Source organism: Lethenteron reissneri, chromosome 30, assembly GCF_015708825.2.
Source record: "Lethenteron reissneri isolate LAM-NWPU_2019-01 chromosome 30, ASM1570882v1, whole genome shotgun sequence".
Lineage (NCBI taxonomy): Eukaryota > Metazoa > Chordata > Hyperoartia > Petromyzontiformes > Petromyzontidae > Lethenteron > Lethenteron reissneri.
In genome coordinates, this window is record NC_083808.1 from 3257170 (window position 1) to 3274472 (window position 17303).

At 49.3% G+C, this 17303-nt stretch overlaps 1 protein-coding gene across 6 annotated transcripts in view; it reads right to left on the bottom strand.

Moving 5' to 3' along the window:
• Positions 1–17303, bottom strand: part of GRM8 (glutamate metabotropic receptor 8) — a 120256-nt gene that overhangs the window by 50505 nt on the left and 52448 nt on the right. For all 6 annotated transcript variants that reach the window (XR_009755942.1, XR_009755943.1, XM_061562823.1 and 3 more), the window contains exons 6-8: positions 15589–15729; positions 1842–2042; positions 168–307 (exon numbers count right to left, since the gene is read on the bottom strand). Coding sequence is in view for 4 of the 6 variants with exons in the window: in XM_061562823.1 (XP_061418807.1) it covers positions 168–307; positions 1842–2042; positions 15589–15729 (482 nt within the window). In the remaining 2 variants the exon portion in view is untranslated. The remainder of the gene's footprint in view (positions 1–167; positions 308–1841; positions 2043–15588; positions 15730–17303) is intronic.

Below are 17303 nucleotides of genomic sequence, written 5' to 3' on the forward strand. Positions count from 1 at the left end.
GTGGTGGGGGCAGGAGGAGGGGGGGGGGGGTGAAATCACATATCTTATCCGTAACATTTCTCACAGATATATTTAAAGGTGAACCAAATGGCAAAGGCAAGCAACAACAACAACACAACATCAACACGGGAAAGCGGGAGCCTTTCTGAATTTTGCCAAAGCCTCACATTTAGCTGCAGGTGGTTGACCCACTCTCCGATCACGTTGTAGCCCGGCGTGCTTGTGTTGTGCAAGTGATATTGGAAAATGTCATAGCGTCCTGGTGCATCGCCGTCCTTATTGAACATCACGGGGGTCCCTGCGCTGCCTGCGGTGGGTGGGGGTGGGGGAGGGGGAGGGGGAGGCGAGAGGGAGATTGCTCGAGCGTCGACGATTCACCCCCCCCCCCCGTCGGTTGAGGGACGAGGATTGCGAACCGCGGTGACGGACCGCGCCGGGAATTTTATTTTAATTTTATTTGACATCGTTGTTCAAGCAAAACAAAACAAAAACCACGCACAAACAAAAACACATTTGAAAGGAAATAATAATTCGTCCCCGGGAGGCATTTGAGATATTATTTACGGGACGGTTTTAAATTGGGGCGTAAATAAGCAACGCCGAGGCGTGAGATGTGTACAAGTGGCGGAGCAAAGCAGCCTCGTAGCTGAGCGACGATAGAACTTCACGGCAGCAGTTGCTCGTTTAATAAAACATGAGTTGTGATTTTTTGTTCGTTCGTTCGTCTTTGTTTATTTTGGAACTGCCCAAGCGTGTGGCGGTCTCGGTGCATTTGCTAAGAGTTCGGCTGCAATTTGCCAATTGAAATTGGGCAGGGTGTCATTTTCGTCAGCTCTTTATTATTATTATCCTCTGTTTCGACCAAAGTGGTACTTATTGAGATATTGCACCTCTCTCTCTCACTCACAAAGTGGGACATGGGGATAAACAAGGTTAATCACAGTTGTCATGTCATAGGAATAACATCGATGTGTGTGTGTGTGTATGCATAGGCAGCAACCAATACAAACAAAACAATGCCAAGTAATTCATCACAGGATTGCAAATTGCATAAAATAACATTTGTAAAAAAACATTCAATTCAAAGTAAAAGTGTGTCCCTTACTCGAATAAGCAATGGGCAAGGACTTAACTCAATTTGGTGGCCCTAAGTCATTTGGTGGAAATTCCACATTCCCAGCTAGTCTCTCCATAGGACCACCCATGGGGACTCCTCACACAGTGGCACTTATTTTATCGGCCCCCAAAGTGATGATGATGGCGATAGTGACGATAGGTTACGTTCACCCTCGACTGACATTTGAACTTGCGACCTTACAATTGCGCACCCACTGCGCTGTCACAGCTCATCCCGCAGCCGGATATTAAACACACAGGTCACGCAGGTCGTGTTCGGCGGGGTAAAGTGTGGGTTCTCCCACCTCTTACAATACATCAGACCAGCGTGGAAAAGTTGACCAACGATACTCCATAGAGGTGCTCCCTAGAGCCCCCTGTAATGGGGAAGATCCTTCTGCCACCAGTCGCTTGAACAAGTGATTGCACGGCTGTGTCGGGTGGTGGAGGGTTACGGCACATTTAGAGTTTCGCGATCTAACATAAAAACCTTTATTATGAATACTATTGGCCGTGAAAGCCTACGCGTTAAAAATAGCTGCCCCTCTACCGCTCACCCCAGTTAACTCAACACACCTTTCGAGGAACTGGCCCAAAACACCGTAATGCAAGACCATTACAGGAAACAACTGCGCGAGAGGCTTTTATGGGCAAATAGCCGCGATTACGGTCATTACGGGAGGCGAGCTCCAGCACGGCTCACGGCACGCGAGCAGGGCTCTGACCGTTGAAGCTGACGCTGCGGATCTCCTCCAGCAGGTCCTTGGTGGGCACGGGTTCCATGTCGACGCAGAGACCCGAGAGGCGCGGGCACCGCTTCTGGTAGAGGTTGTGCAACGCGTGCGCCATGGCGTAGACCGCGTCGATCACGAACTGCACCTTGCCCTCCTGCTCGTACTGGGAGTCCCGTCCCACCCGCTCCTGGCCTGCAGCAAACAAAAAAAACCATGGGTGTCAATGTGAGTTCATTGCACTGATGATTCTATTGCATGGGCTAGGGAAGAGATGGACTGATGTGGTATCCGGTAAGATGTGGAGTTGATTGGAATTTACAATGACCGGTACCAGCGGTGTTAAGATCAGCCTCTGGAGGAAGTTCGTGAGGGATGCTGCTGGGGAGTTGGAAACAAATCGCCCTCCAGCAGCAACTGAGGGCAGAGGAGCGACGCTCACAACTACGGGCAGAGTACTGGGCGGATAAAACGCAGAGAGTTGGCACAGTCGGGAGCACAGTTGGTGCATCTGCCCACCATCTCAGCCAGCCAACCCAAGGGCACCTGATTCTGTCCCGTGATCTCCTGCCAGCGAGCCTTCGACACTTCACGTTGCCTCAAAGTGCACTGAGCCTGGCACAGGCGTCATGGTCACGGTCACTGCCACTTAGTGGTGAACGGCGGTTGTTGTTATTGCACTTCTACACAATGTGAGTCTGTGGCTCTATGCGAGTATGCATTGCAATGCGATGCAATGGGGAGTTATATGTGACCGCATCTCGCGGCTCTGTACAAAAACAGTTGGCATGTTTCCATCGTACAGAGGCGTCAAGTCGCGGAAGATTGCCCTCGCTGTCTTTGAGATCATTCATTGAACTGGGTCCCCGCCTGCCAGTCCTCATCTCACTCTCGCCCCATATGCGTGCTCTCCACTTCTGCCAAAGAGCTCGTCAACCTTCGCTCAGTAGCGCGCGTGGGTAGTGAAGGCGAGTGGCTGTTGGTGTGGGTGATGGTGTGGGTGGGGACGACTATCTGAACCCGTCCTGGGCCTCAACAAGGTCGACTCAGCCTCGAATGAGTACCTCGTGCGACGTGTAAACATCGCCACGAGGGGACAAAGGTGGCCGGGCGTGGTGTTGGCCAGTCACCCGCTCACGCGCCGTTCCTGCCTTTTGCACCTCTGATTAGCGCGGATGGCTACGTACGGTGTGCATACGAAGTTCTCCAAGTTCAACATAGTCAGTCCCCTTTCTCTCGCCGTCTGCACTGCTGAGCCCCTTCCCATTCACGAGTTCACACGCAAGACTCTCCTCTTCTCGTCTGAACACGACTGAGCAGTGACCCCCTACGAAGCGTCTCGACGCCTTGCGAAGCGTGCGAGTTTCCATTCGCGCGCACGGCGCTCGGCGGAGCAAGCGGCGCATGAGCCAGCGACGGTCATGGCAGAAGTTCTGTCTCTGCCGTGGCTGTTTCAGCACAGATAGCCTCGTCCTCCTTTTACAAATTGTAGTCTCCAGTCAGGGCCAGAACGTGGTCTAATTGCCTGCAGCGAAGGTAGATTTTTTTTTAAATTATGCTTTTGTGCAGATTGGAAGTGTTAATTGAAGGTTTGATGTGTGACCTCTGGAGTGGGAGGTATGGAAAGCTTTGTAAAGGGTTTTGTTGTAACACCACATGGCTCGCTGAGAAACTCAGTATGTGTTCACGTCTCTTCCGCCACTGTTAATGATCTTAACGTGAAGCTGACACGCAGCATATTGTGCAGGCATTAACTTTTATTTTAATTGGTGTTGTTTTGCAGATGTCGACAGGTGGCTCAGAGGTCAGAGTTTTGTGCCAGCGTGACTGAGAGCCTGGGTTTGAATCTGGGTTTCAGCCACCCCTGTTGTGAGCTGATGAGGATAGCCTCGTCAACAATTAGTGCACAAAAGCCATCATATTAATTAAGTTTGGTTTGCATTTTTGCAAAACTTTCTTTTTCAATATATAATATATGTAACTATTTTTTTTATTTCCATGCACTTAATATCTCTAAGAGGTCAGTTTACGGGATCTCCGAATTAGTTCTGTGACATCTCCTTCCATGGGCCATTCACTCGTAGAGGTGGTGCACTGCTCTGCAGGATTTACGAATTGACACATAACGGCATGCCATCGATAGCACGACTGGAATAGAACTGTGGGAGAAGACCACGCAGTTAAATATATTTAAAATAATATTATTTAGATGTAAAAAAAAATCATTGCTTATGTTCAAGAAATTACACACTCACGACCCCTGAATCAACAGAATTGGCTGCAGCAAATTTGACTCACTTTATGCTAATCCTGAAATTATTCTGCACAACATGCTAAGTGCTAAGGGGCCATTAAAGACGTATTAACAAATGATGAATTATGTTGAGTGCAAACGTGTAATCGTGTAGATTTTTGCCTCGTCTGAATTTTCACTGTTTCTCAACTCTCTATCCTGGACGGACCGTCGGTGACTTTGTGCTGAGAATGTTTCCGCCTAACCAGTGCGAGTTCAAGTTTTATTGTGCTTTTAAGAATTAAAAAGCCGTTTTATGTTGTTGTAGCATAACCGATAATGATACAATAGTTACAACGTCAAAATGTAAAGCTCCTCTGGACGCTGAACAATCACACTCCATTGCTAGGTGAAAGTCTCCCTCACACCATGTTGATCGCGTGGGTGATTTGAACCACTGGGTTTTCCACCACTCTACCCCATGAAACAAATACTGCGTATCAATAAGTTAATCAAAATGAAAGCACAATAATATAAATGTAATATATATTATACTGGGTGGCCCAAAAGTCAGGACACATCGGGTTATTATATTTCTTTTAACAAATCAAATGGGATTATTTATTTTATTTTAAGAAATGTTCAAACTGACTGCCATTAACATCAATGCATGCATGAATTTTCTTTTGAAATGACAAGACACGCATATTTACAGTGGCTTACTACAGCACAGCGGTGGCATGTAGCATAGTTATGACAAGGCTCGATTATTGCAACTCACTACTCTACGGGACGTCTGGGATTTTTTTTTACCAAGCTGCAGTGTAAACAAAATGCTTTGGCACGTGTCGTGCATGGGCTTCCGGTTGTCGAACTAATAGATGATAAGGTCACACTCATTACACACAAAGTGCTTGCGACAAATGAACCACAATTCCTTGCCGATCTCGTCAAGCCACATAAACCATCGCGAAAACTCCGGTCATCCTCGCAGCGGCCTTTGGCTATCCATCGAATAAAGACGGTCACTGCATCGCGTGCTTTCAGATGTGCTTCTGCGGCCGTCTGGAACGCTCTTCGCGTCCGATATTGGGATGCCACCGGGAGATATGCACTTTTAAATCATCCAGATTCAAAACTCATTTCTTTCGAACTGCTTTTTGGTGTTCAGGTTGTAGTCCGTTCAACTGCGCCTCCGATTATCGCGGATGACTACGTACGGTGCGAAAGAAGTTCGACGTACGTCCAATGCACACGCGAAATGCGTAAGCGGAGGCAAAGTTTTACGCGCGCCCTCTTCGACGAGAGCCTCTGCGCCCGCCTGCCCTCTGAGCATGATGAGGGCTCATATTTCGATTTAAAGCTTTCGTGACTGCAGGGATTCATCTTCTTGGTTCTTTCGGTAAAGTCACGTAGAATGGATGACTTTACCGAAAGAACCAAGAAGATGATGAGGGCTCGTTAAAAAATACACAGCGGCACAAGGCAGCGGCGCGTTATACTCCCCCCCCCCCCAAACCAGCCCCACGAAACTCCTCGCGCGACTGAAAAAACGAGATCGTAATTCTCACGAATCGAGCAGTCCCCGCAGGATCGCTAAAGAGCGGCCTGTCGTTTCGGCAGCGTCGCGGAGACGCGCACCGTTAAGATTAGCCGCCCGAGTCGGCAGTAAATAAATGGATAAATAAACGTGCGAGCGGAGTGAATGCGTAAATAAATAAAGGCGCTGCCTTAATGGAGAAATTTCTCGCCTATCCGGTGCGGGGAAATTAAGCAGATAAAACACTCGTGGCGGAGGCGATGTGGCGTGCGTGCAACTATCCCTGTCCAGTGCTCCCGCCCCCAAAATAAGCAAAATTTTTAATTTGACGGCAGGACCTGGCTGACGGATACGGCAGCAGTGGCATAACCATCGAGTGTGCAGGCGCTGCAATTGCCCCAGGATGCACTGCCCGGATGGATCCAGGTACCAGGCTACAACGAGGGAGAACATTGGACAGGGGAGGGCCCTATTTTCATTCCTTGCACCAGGGCCCATGCCAACCACGCTACACCACTGAGATCCATACACTTACATAGCGACCTGTTGACTCGCATAAGAGACCCATCGACTGGCATAGGACCCACAGACTAACGCAAACCCATAGACTTTCGTATACGTCCAAAGACTATCACAGAACGAATCGTCTGCGAGAATACCAATGGAGTAAGATAGAACCCAGTGGCGTAGCTATCGAGTGTACAGGCAGTGCAACTGCACCAGAGGCAACCACGCTTCCTGGAGAAGCACAGACGACGCGTTACGTCGAAGGTAATTGGCGAGGCAACCCTCCCCCCACAAATTTCACTTGTAGTGCCAGGGCCCCATGCCGACGACGGACGCCGCTGCCCAGCATCGTGTGACTGTATCGGAGAGCAGCCGAGTGGCGTCAGCGTGCTCATGGGCGACGTCTTTCGCTCACGATGTTGACAAGTGGCTTCATCATTGCCCTCCCCGAACGGCGGAGGTGACACTCAACCCCACGCCACAACTGAACCCCACCCGCTGATCGTACTCGGAGAGGGAGATACTGTATTCAGTATGATCTGAACGATTTCACCGCTGGTCGCACCCTCCAAATGAATCGCATACAAATTGAATGGCAGGGAATGTAGCGCACCGCAGCTCACAGAAATGTAGTTGAGCCCATATATTGCACTCCTGCATTCCATGTTGAACCCAGCATGCTGAGTTTATATTCCAGCCATGGCTAACATCAGTGGTAAGTGATATCTGAACAGGTCCTGAGTCGCCCCTTCGGCTCACGCTGAACACATCGTTAAAGTCACATAACCCTGATCGCCGACGTGGCATGGAAAGGTGTTCATCGAGCAGTGCATTTACAAAGGGCTGTGATTGGTCAATTGCTAACATTGTGTTCCACGTTGCTTGAAATTAAAGGCTGGAGCGGAGTGACACCACAGACAGCGATACTTATATTTCTTCATGCACTGATCTGGCGGTGCATGGCGTAAGCCTAGTGGCTGGGCAGTGTAAGGCAGTGATGAACAAGTTCTGTCAAAAAGTATGATCTTAATCATCGCAATCTCTGTACAACGTGAGGACTACAAAGCACGCGGAGTCTGACGATAATATGCGACCACTACAACTCAGCAAATATCAAGAAAGAGTAAAACAAAATCAGAATAGGGCAATTCAATCTGATTCCTATCCATTTGTGCCCTTTTTACCCAATTTCATACCAATTGTGCTATCGGCATCATGTCTCGCGAGATGAACAATCTGTTCGGAAATCTCAGAGCAGCGCCAACCCTTTGTGTTTTAGAACAGCCCGCGAGGGAGCGTATCGTGGTTACCTCTGAGATCCTCTCAAGTGATTGATTGAAACGGATCCTCTGCATCCTGCATCGTCCCAGAATATTGTCTTTCCAGACCAAGAGCATCAAGCAGCAAGACAGCTCTGGACGAGTTTCGATCGTCTTTAGACTGAAAAGCTTGGGGGGAAATTCGGCGCCAGCTCACGGCCTGGCTGCTGCTGATGCTGCTGCCTTTCCTGTTCATCTTGCCGAAAATTCGGCGCCAGCTCACGGCCTGGCTGCTGCTGCTGCTGATGCCTCTCCTGTTCATCTTGCCGAAAATTCGGCGCCAGCTCACGGCCTGGCTGCTGCTGCTGCTGCTGCCTTTCCTGTTCATCTTGCCGAAAATTCGGCGCCAGCTCACGGCCTGGCTGCTGCTGCTGCTGCTGATGCCTTTCCTGTTCATCTTGCCGAAAATTCGGCGCCAGCTCACGGCCTGGGTGCTGCTGCTGCTGATGCCTCTCCTGTTCATCTTGCCGAAAATTCGGCGCCAGCTCACGGCCTGGGTGCTGCTGCTGCCTTTCCTGTTCATCTTGCCGAAAATTAACCACAACACCTTCTTGCTGATCCCGTCAAGGAGCATAAACCATCATCGCGTGAACTCTGGTCAACCTCGCAGCAGCAGCAGCGGCTTTGCTTTGCCATCGAACAAAGACGGTCACCGAATCGCGCGCTTTCAGATGCGCTTCTGCGGCCGTTAGGAAGCCACTGGAGCAGTGGTCTTTCAATTCTGGATTGAAAACTAATTTGTTTAGAACTGCTTTTTATCTTTAGTCTGTTGTACCTCCCCCGCATCTCCATTTAGCCTGGTTGGCTACGTACGGTGCGAAAGAAGTCCAACATACACACAGTACATTCGCACATTCGAGCCATTCTCTCTCTCGCTCTCACTTCGAGAGCGAGCGAGTTGCGTGCGGCGCCTCATTACAAGTTTGGTCTCGTCCGCAGAGCCAGCCTTCCTAATCGACAGCTGCTGGATCACTCGATGTCATTGGCAAGAGCACGCCACGAGGACACATTTGGAGACACAGAATGGAGTTCTACTCACGTGTTCCCTCACCAAGGCAGTGTCACGCCAAGCCTAAGGCAGGCTGAGAACAGAAGGTCAGGAAATATGACCTCTGCACTCGAATGTTCGTGAACCGGACCCGTGAGGCTTCGTGCTAACCAGGCCATCGCTCGTCGACAGACGTGAAGGATAAAGCCACAAGGGGCTCCTCAATAGGAATTTGTGGACGAGGCTTAAGTGGGCGGCTATGCAGGTGACAAGGCAGTGGATGAATTCAACTGATTGATGTGCAATTTACACAGCAGAACACACAATGGGGATCGCGTTCTGGTGTCAGTCTGCCAAATAATACAGCCACAAGTAGCTGGAGATTCAAGCAAGATAAAATCGTTACTTTTTATTATTTAATATCTGGTATAAAACCTCATTAGGTATAAAAGAAAACACATAAATGACAAAAAGATGGAATATCTGTATACGGTCAATTCCACGGTCGTGGAATTACAACCGTTGGACTGAACCTGACGATCATAAAATTGGACGCAAGCATTATATCGGCGTTCAGAGCTTCTAAAGATGTTTACGATACATTGCAGGGCCCATTGCATCGCCTGCATTGTTCTTGTGATAAAAATAAAAAAAATTCCGCTACGTGTGTTCAACTTCCTTCGCACCGTACGTAGCCGACCGTGCTAATCGGAGGAGCATTATCGCAGAACCGTCCAAACTTCTGAAAATACAGACATTATATGGGAATGTCATTTAACCCATCGCTGAATGTGGATCGGAGTCGCGAATAGTGACGGAGAAATATGGAAAGGCTGGAAAGTGCCTGAAGAAGTGTGGAGAGGTGCACGCTTGTAATGAACACTGAGAGACAGCAAGCGGAACACGTGGATTCGAGAGCATACAACGCGGCGAGTTAGTGATGTTATATAGACCATAAAGAGAATTGAAGTCTGTTCTCCTGCGTTGCTGTAGAACACCGCGTAATGGAAAAACCGCGTGATGATAAATTATATGTAATGTAGGGTAAAGCACGGTCCGCGGTAACACGTGAGATTCTTACGCAGGCTGAACAAAGACCGATGCGCGTGGGTTGCATCTAGAGCATCCAGCAGCATCCCACTCTGTGTGATGATGCTATGCCGAGGCAGCCATACGACACGCTTATTCCTACTCGCGCTGCGACGTAGTTCCGTTCACTCGATCGCGTTGCATCCAATGAAAAACACAGCATTATAGGAGAACAAAACTGTAATTTGGCTTTGGGCATCCCACGTTGCTAGAAGGGATAACCGCTGGCGGTTGAAGCTAAACGAGGACACGCCAGAGAGGACGTTCAACACGCAGGCGGAGCAACTGAAGTTGACTCGCGCTAGCTGGATCGTTACATCGATAGATCGCAGGAGTGGCGTGCGGAGGCCTTCGTCCGGTGGTGGACTGACCATGGCCGATGATGACGAGTTTTAAAAATAGCCGCTGAATCTTTGCCGGTGTGCTTCCATACATCGTTGGATAGCGCGTGCTGACCACTGCCTTCCTCTGTGACCACGAGGGTTTGTAAAAGCCACACCCAAAGCTTAATGGAGCTCTTTAGAAGCCCCCCGAGCGATACTAAGCATCGCTCGTCTCGTCGTGCCCATGTGACAAGGAACGTGTGCTGCTGTGAAGAGGAAGGGAATGGCTCTACATGTCATACATACATAAACTCATCATACATATGTGTTGAAATAGAATGGGTCACTACGGCGCGCAGCGCTGTTTACTGACAGAGAGGGGAATTGTGGGCGGAGCAGCCGATCTGCCAGAAGAGCATGCAGTGCCATGGAATGGGTTACTCGGGTGCGTAGTGCTGGCAGAGAGAGGGCATCTGAGGACGTAGAAGCCTGGTCGGCTAACAGGGCACGTGATAGGCCGGGGTAAGGCATGTAGGGCAAATTTAACAGAGGGGACACGTGGGGTATAGCCCAGAACCTTCTGGTAGGTTCCAGAAGGGGGCGTGGCCGAGGGCGGAGCCAGGCCACGCTGGGGGGCATCAAAGGGATGTCCCGAGGCTGTATCGGGGCTGTCGTTTGGAATGGAACCCGTCGTGCTACATCTTCGTCTCCTCGACTTTGTGGGTCAGGCAGCGTGCCGGCTGTCCTGACCTGTCTGTAGTTATCGCGTGTGTGAACAGAATTGTTTAAGTGTCGAATAAACGTATGTGCCTCCTACTATTAGTGTCTCCGACGTGACTCACTACACATACGTAAACCCATCATGTATGCATAAGCTCATTTCTTTTTTAGAACTGATTTTTGTCTTTTGTTTGTTGTCCTTCCCCCGCACCTCCGATTGGCGCAGTTGGCTACGTACGGTGGCGAAAGAAGTTCAACGTGCGGTACATACACACAGGGTCAACGGCTCAACAGATCGGGGAACTTTCAAAACAACGTAGATGATGCAATCATAAAAAGGGGATAGCACTCAATTGAAATCAGGGTTATCGGTCGGCAGTGAGGGATTGGGGAAGGCAGAGGGGAGGGGGTGCAGAGGGTGTGGGGGAATCCTCTCAAACACTCACCCACGCGTCCGTTGCATCTCAACTCGATTGCTGCAACTTCCTTCCCCACGGCCTCGCCGCCAAATCACTTCAACAGCGGACAGACTCCAGATGGCCCAGAATGCCACTGCCAGATCTGTCACCCACGCGCGTATATGACACCATACCACTCCCTGATACGCCAATCCCTCCGTTGGCTCCCAATGCAGTTTGACTGCGGTGAGGTGGACTTGCTCGCGGTTCCCCCCTCCTTCCCCTCCCGGCTCCTGCCCCTCGCCGACCGCCTTTGTCTTCCCAATGCAATAATGCCTCATTACTTTTCAGCCGCCGCCCAGCTACGACCAGGCCTAACCCAACCCCTCCCCTGATCAATTCCCTCCTCGTTTCTACCATCGTTAAAACTTCACCATCGCTCACAATAACCCACTCCTTCATTTCAAATCGTTATCATCCTATGTGCAATTTCATAATTGCTCTAAAGCGCCTTGCAGAAAGGCGCTATGTAAATCTTGATAAGATGTCAAAGATTGTCATGTGTGTATGCTGAACTTCTGTCGCACCGTACGTTGCCAATTGTGATAATTTGGAGGTTCTCAACAGAGCTTGAACAGGTGCTCCGAACGAAAGTTAATTAGAATCACATGCGTGAGAATGTTGTGGTGTTTCCGACTCACGTACGATGTGTGTGTGTCATGTGATCACGTGGTCGCGGCAGCTACTCGCGGGCCACTAATTTCACCACAATGCTTAACCAAAAAAAACAATTATTTAATTGAATCGAGACCCTAATACGTGACAGTCCATCAAGTCGCGAGGGCGTGAATTGAATAAACCCAGAGTTCGCAGTCACTCCTCAAGCCGCCAAATAATCATCCCATTGGCAGCCGTCGCTGGCACCTCCACAGCCCAATTTCGAGATGAGACCCCAATATTGTCGATCCTCCCAGATAAAATCTGAACCATTTGTCATTCTAGGCAAATAAAAGTATTGCCTGATTTAAATTCGACATGCTCACGCCAACTGTACTCTTTTTATGTTTTACTTAAAATGCGTAATAACGGACATGTACTATGAAAAATAAGAAGAGGCTTTATCTTTTCTGGCAATACGATAGGTGTTAAGATGTTCAAACACCCAACAGACACCTTTTACAAGTTATCAAGTCTGCATTAACCACACGTACTTGTGGTGAACATGCAAACAAACATGCTCTGATAATATATAAGCATTGTCTTTGATACTGATTGGCCTACACCAGAGACAGACTTCTTTATAGCCCCATCTCAGCAATGTCAGACCAGAGGACAGCGCCAAAAGGCGAACAGTACAAAGACAATGCACGTATCAGAGCACTTAAAGCTCGGGGCGAGACGCTGTGTCATGTACTACCACCAATGGGGGAATACTGTGATGGTGGCCAATTGTCAAGAACAGTGGTGGAGTGGCTGCCAATGAATGAAATGCATCCAAGTTGACGTCCGCCGGGCCAGATGGAACGAAGAAACCAGCTCGTGGGCCAGGTGGCTATGCATTCTGTTGCATCGCAGAACCGTGATCTGGGGAAGGCCCTCATCCAGCAGGGGATTGATTGTGGCGGATGGCGATGATGGTGAGGATGACTTGCTAAATGTGGAAGCCACTGGGCTTGGATTGCGCCTCTGTGTGTTAAACCCTACTTTGGTAGTTTTACTTTAAATTGCATTGCCCAGATGGATAAATGTAACGGAAACGCGCGCGAAAAAAAAACATGCTGACTCTCTTATATGTAATTTATGCCCGTACCCATAATTGTGCCCCAAAGAGCCGGGGGCCTAATTATCCATGGAAATGCCAACAAAAACAGGCACAAACCATTACCAAGCCGCAGCCGTTTAACCCGTTCGTCTCCGTTGCCCACACGTACCCAAACATTCCCTGTAATACCCTTGTCCTGTCTAGCCTCGCAGACCGAAGTGTGCGCTGTTAGCGAGCACCTATTAGGCCAGGCCAGTACGTGTGGTCATTTCCTTTTGTCTCCCGGCGCTGACGTTGACACACACACGCATCCCATATACGCCCCCCCTCGCCCCGCAAACATTCACAGAATGTAATGACAAGCGCTGTTAATGAGCGCCTAGAAAGGTCGGCACAACACACAAGGCAGACGGTGTTGCCAGCACCACGCCAGCGCCGCCTTTGTCTCCCAAGCACTTAAGGCTTACACCATTAATTTTGAGGCTGAGTCGACCTAGTGGAAGCACAGGGACCAGGCCAGATATCACACACCGCCGATGTCAGTTGCGATCACGAATCAAACTCGGCTCGCTGGGTTCGCAGCGCGGCGCGCTAACCACCGTGCCACCGCTCCCAACCCTCCACCAACGCACAAAGACAAAGATACTCCATTTAGCCTCAGCAGACTTTTTGAGGCGAGTGCTGTCAACGAGCACCTATGGATGCTGGTACGGCACATGAAGGGATGGGTGGCCAAGCACCACGCCAAGCCCCTAGTGATGATGTTTACATTCTGCACCAAGTATTGAGTTGAGGCTGAGTCGACCTAGTGGAGGCCCAGGACCAATTTAGATTATTGTCACTGGTGTTTATTCGTGAGCAGGAATTCGCGTAGGCGGATTCGTAACGCAGCACGCTATATCGTTACATCCCTGCTACATACACACACACACACACAAAGAAAAAGATACCCGTGTTAGCCTTAACAGACTTTTGGGGGCAAGTGCTGCTAGCGATAACCTCTAAAGGCCGGCACGGCACACAAAGACACACAATACATCATACATCGTATCAATCGTACATTCCACAGCCTTTGACTGGATGAAGGCCTTTGCTGGGATTATGTCCAAAGTTCACCTCAGCAGTCTTCACTCAACATCGTCGTTTTGTTCGGGATTTCAAGCTTTCGTGACTGCAGGGATTCATCTTCTTGGTTCTTTCGGTAAAGTCACGTAGAAGGGAAGTAATAAAACAATAAAAATAAAACATAATAAAATAATTCTCACGACGTTTCGGCCACAACGCAAGCAGCCATCCTCAGGTGAAGAATGAAGAATGAAACACCACCAGCTTAAATATACGCTCCAAGCTTGGTGGTGTTTCATTCTTCACCTGAGGATGGCTGATTGCGTTGTGGCCGAAACGTCGTGAGAATTATTTTATTATGTTTTATTTTTATTGTTTTATTGTTTCCCTTCTACGTGCCTTTACCGAAAGAACCAAGAAGATCCTCGATCTGTGTTGACCAGCCCTGCTTCGCGATGGGTCCACGAGACTTCACCTGACGCCGCATTCCCGTGCCCCCCTCCGTCTCGTGAGACGCGGCCAAACGCAGCACCGAAAACGGACCGAATCTCCCTTCGGTTCTGACGACGCTCGCAGAAGGCAGTGGTTAAGGGTGACTAGTTGATCCCACCGGGGGGGGGGGGAGGTCGTCTCTGCTGGGCTGTGAGTTTTGCAGAGAGCAGGGCCACGTGACAGACGCCGAGTGAGGCACGGGCCTACACCGACGTTTCGAACCCAGTGCCCTCGGCGGGGCGAAAGCGTCGTACGGAAACCGCGCGAGCTTAACTATTGACAGCCTCGCGAACGCCCCTGTGATTAATATTGCATGGACGAGCCTTGCGAACGATGGCCCTTCGCGGCAACGTACGTCAGGGTGTTTCTTGCTGCAGAGATACAGTGGCGACAATTGTCTTCGTCGTCATTGTTATAACATGAGTGTATATTTCGTTTGTATTTCGTTCCACGTGTGTATTTTAAAAACGTTTTATTTCCCTGCCAAACAAAATAGGAACGCGTAACGTCTCCCGAAGTGTGTACTTGCTGCTCGCGCATGAACGGAGCTAAATCAAAGGGCACGCGTGTCATTACTCTTCTGCGCTCGTCCCCAAGTATTAAAGATCTATATTTAATACGTTCGTGATAAAATGCGGAGGTTTTTCAAGTCAAATGTTTACAAAAAAATATTTGTAGCATCACGACTGTGCCACTGGTAACGAGACGGAGTTTCAAACTCGGATCTCTTGCAGAGCAGCCCTTTGCTTCTGAACTGGCCACGGAAGTGGATGCTACAGAAACACCTCTGAGATGCCTTCAAGTGACGGCTGTCCCATACATTAGGCAACAACACTTTCCCACCTGCCCTGCCATTGAGAATAATGTTCATCAAATGGCGGTTTAATTATCAGAGCTATACATTAATGTAATTAAGTTTAGAACCAAATTTATCGTGATGGTTTTTTTACGTGCAGTCGTTTGTATAACTGGGATAATACCATTAACTTACTGCACTTGAGAACCCAATTTTCAATCCCACATGGCTGAATCCTGAATGCAAACAAACCTCAGATCTCAATTGCAATAAGTCGGTGCCCAGATCTCTGTTTTAAAATGTCATAAGACGTCTACCTGATCACCCGATGACAGGCAATGTTCTCAGGCTCAGGAACCCCTAAGAAACCCGGCGTTAATCACAAGCGTCTGCCTGGATTTCAAACCCAGGATCTCAGCGTCACCAGCTCAGCGCTCAACGCTCTGATCTCTGAGCCACCGGCCAGGCCAACCCTGACGAATAAAACACAAAGTGCATCAAGGACTTACCGGTGCATTTTTTGGCGTGCACGGTCTGCCTTGCTCCGTGGCGGCTCAGCCGGCATTTGAAGTTCTCCTCCCAGAACTCGGCGAACCAAACGTTCCTTCTGTTGTTCTCCAGCGTACGGGACGTGAAGTATTTGTCGAACTCTGCGGGTGCGAGAGGTCGAACAACGCGGAGGCTTGCTCGGCGCCAGCCAATATCATTCACGGTGGGTCAAGGGGAGGGGGGGTTTGCTCATCCGGTCTATTAGGCGAATGTTGCTCAGAGGGGCAACCGTGCCGGTAAAACAGCAAGGGGGTGGGGGTAACGGGGTCAAGAGGAATAATAATAGTTAGAGCAGTTCTGTTGTGCAAAACGAGCGGTCCGGTGTCGAATTTTATGATCCCAGGGAGCATCGTCGCGAGTGTGCTACCCCTGTGAAACGCAGGTGCGTCACGATGGTGCGTCGGGTGAAATACATTGCAATCGATGGTCGAACGAAGCAAATTATTTGGCAGCAGTGCGCAGGAACAGTTAACGACGAACACAAACTCAACACGCTCGTCAACAACACTGCCTCGTGATAAAACATATATATATATGAAATCGATGGCGTTTTGCGTGATGGCCCCCCCCCCCATTCGTGGCACATAAAGGCGACGAGCGGATAGCGCCATGCTTGTGTGTGTAAAAGAGGCAAAACAAAATGCTGTGATCCGGACAAAATAAACTGGGGTACGTTTCACATGGGACGTTAAAACTGAATAACTGTATGACCCCAAGGGTGGGGGTGAGGGGGCAGTGTTACGTAGATGACCTGATGTGCACGAAGCATACGTAGTTTGCAAGATATTATTGTCTTGTGAGCATAGAAAATTCAAGTCAAGTAAAAAATGCCAATGCAACTGTTTAAATTATGAATGTAGACGTATTATACGGCAATTGATAATAAAATCCAACCAATCGTAGCCTGGCCGGTGCGATGTTTTATACGTTGTTTAATTCGGAGCGAGTTTGCGTGCCGCATATTGAATTGTGTGCGCAGCCTGACGTGCCTTACGGAACAACCAAGAACCTAAACGGGGGGTTGATACTCCAACTCTTTTGAAAAATGAGCGGCCCTATAATTAGTGTGTGGAAATACAGCTCCAACCCCATACTCCATTTAGAATCCACACGGCAATGTGCTCTGGAGGTTGGTATTGATTTCTTCCTAAAGTTTCCCCATCAACGGCGAAGGTGTGCAATGCATCCGCAGTAATGCGCCGCCGTATCGACACCCACCGTGGTGAAAATTGTGAAATCTAATTACACCTCCTGGCGGTGGCAGTAAAAGAAAGAAAAACAAAAAACCCGTGCCGGATTCATTCTAACACGGAGCCGGGCTTTTTATGTCTGGCCCAGGTGCGTGGCAGAAGAACCATCGACTAGGACACGAGATACACAGAACACCTGGTGAGTCCAATTCACAGTTGATGACTTGGCACGCGTTCCTATTTGATACAAACACCTGTGTGCACGGCTTACTGCTGTTCAACCAAACTGTTGAGGGCCGAACGTTGGGGGGGGGGGGGGTGTAACGATGCGATCGATGATTCACCAATTAAAGCACGGTTTTATGCTCACGACACATTCATTGAATCGTGTGCATGGGAGAATTCTCTTTTTATTCATTGTATTCATTGGAGCGGTGGCGCAGTGGTTAACGTGCTGCAATACGAGCCCGGCCAACGGAGTTTGA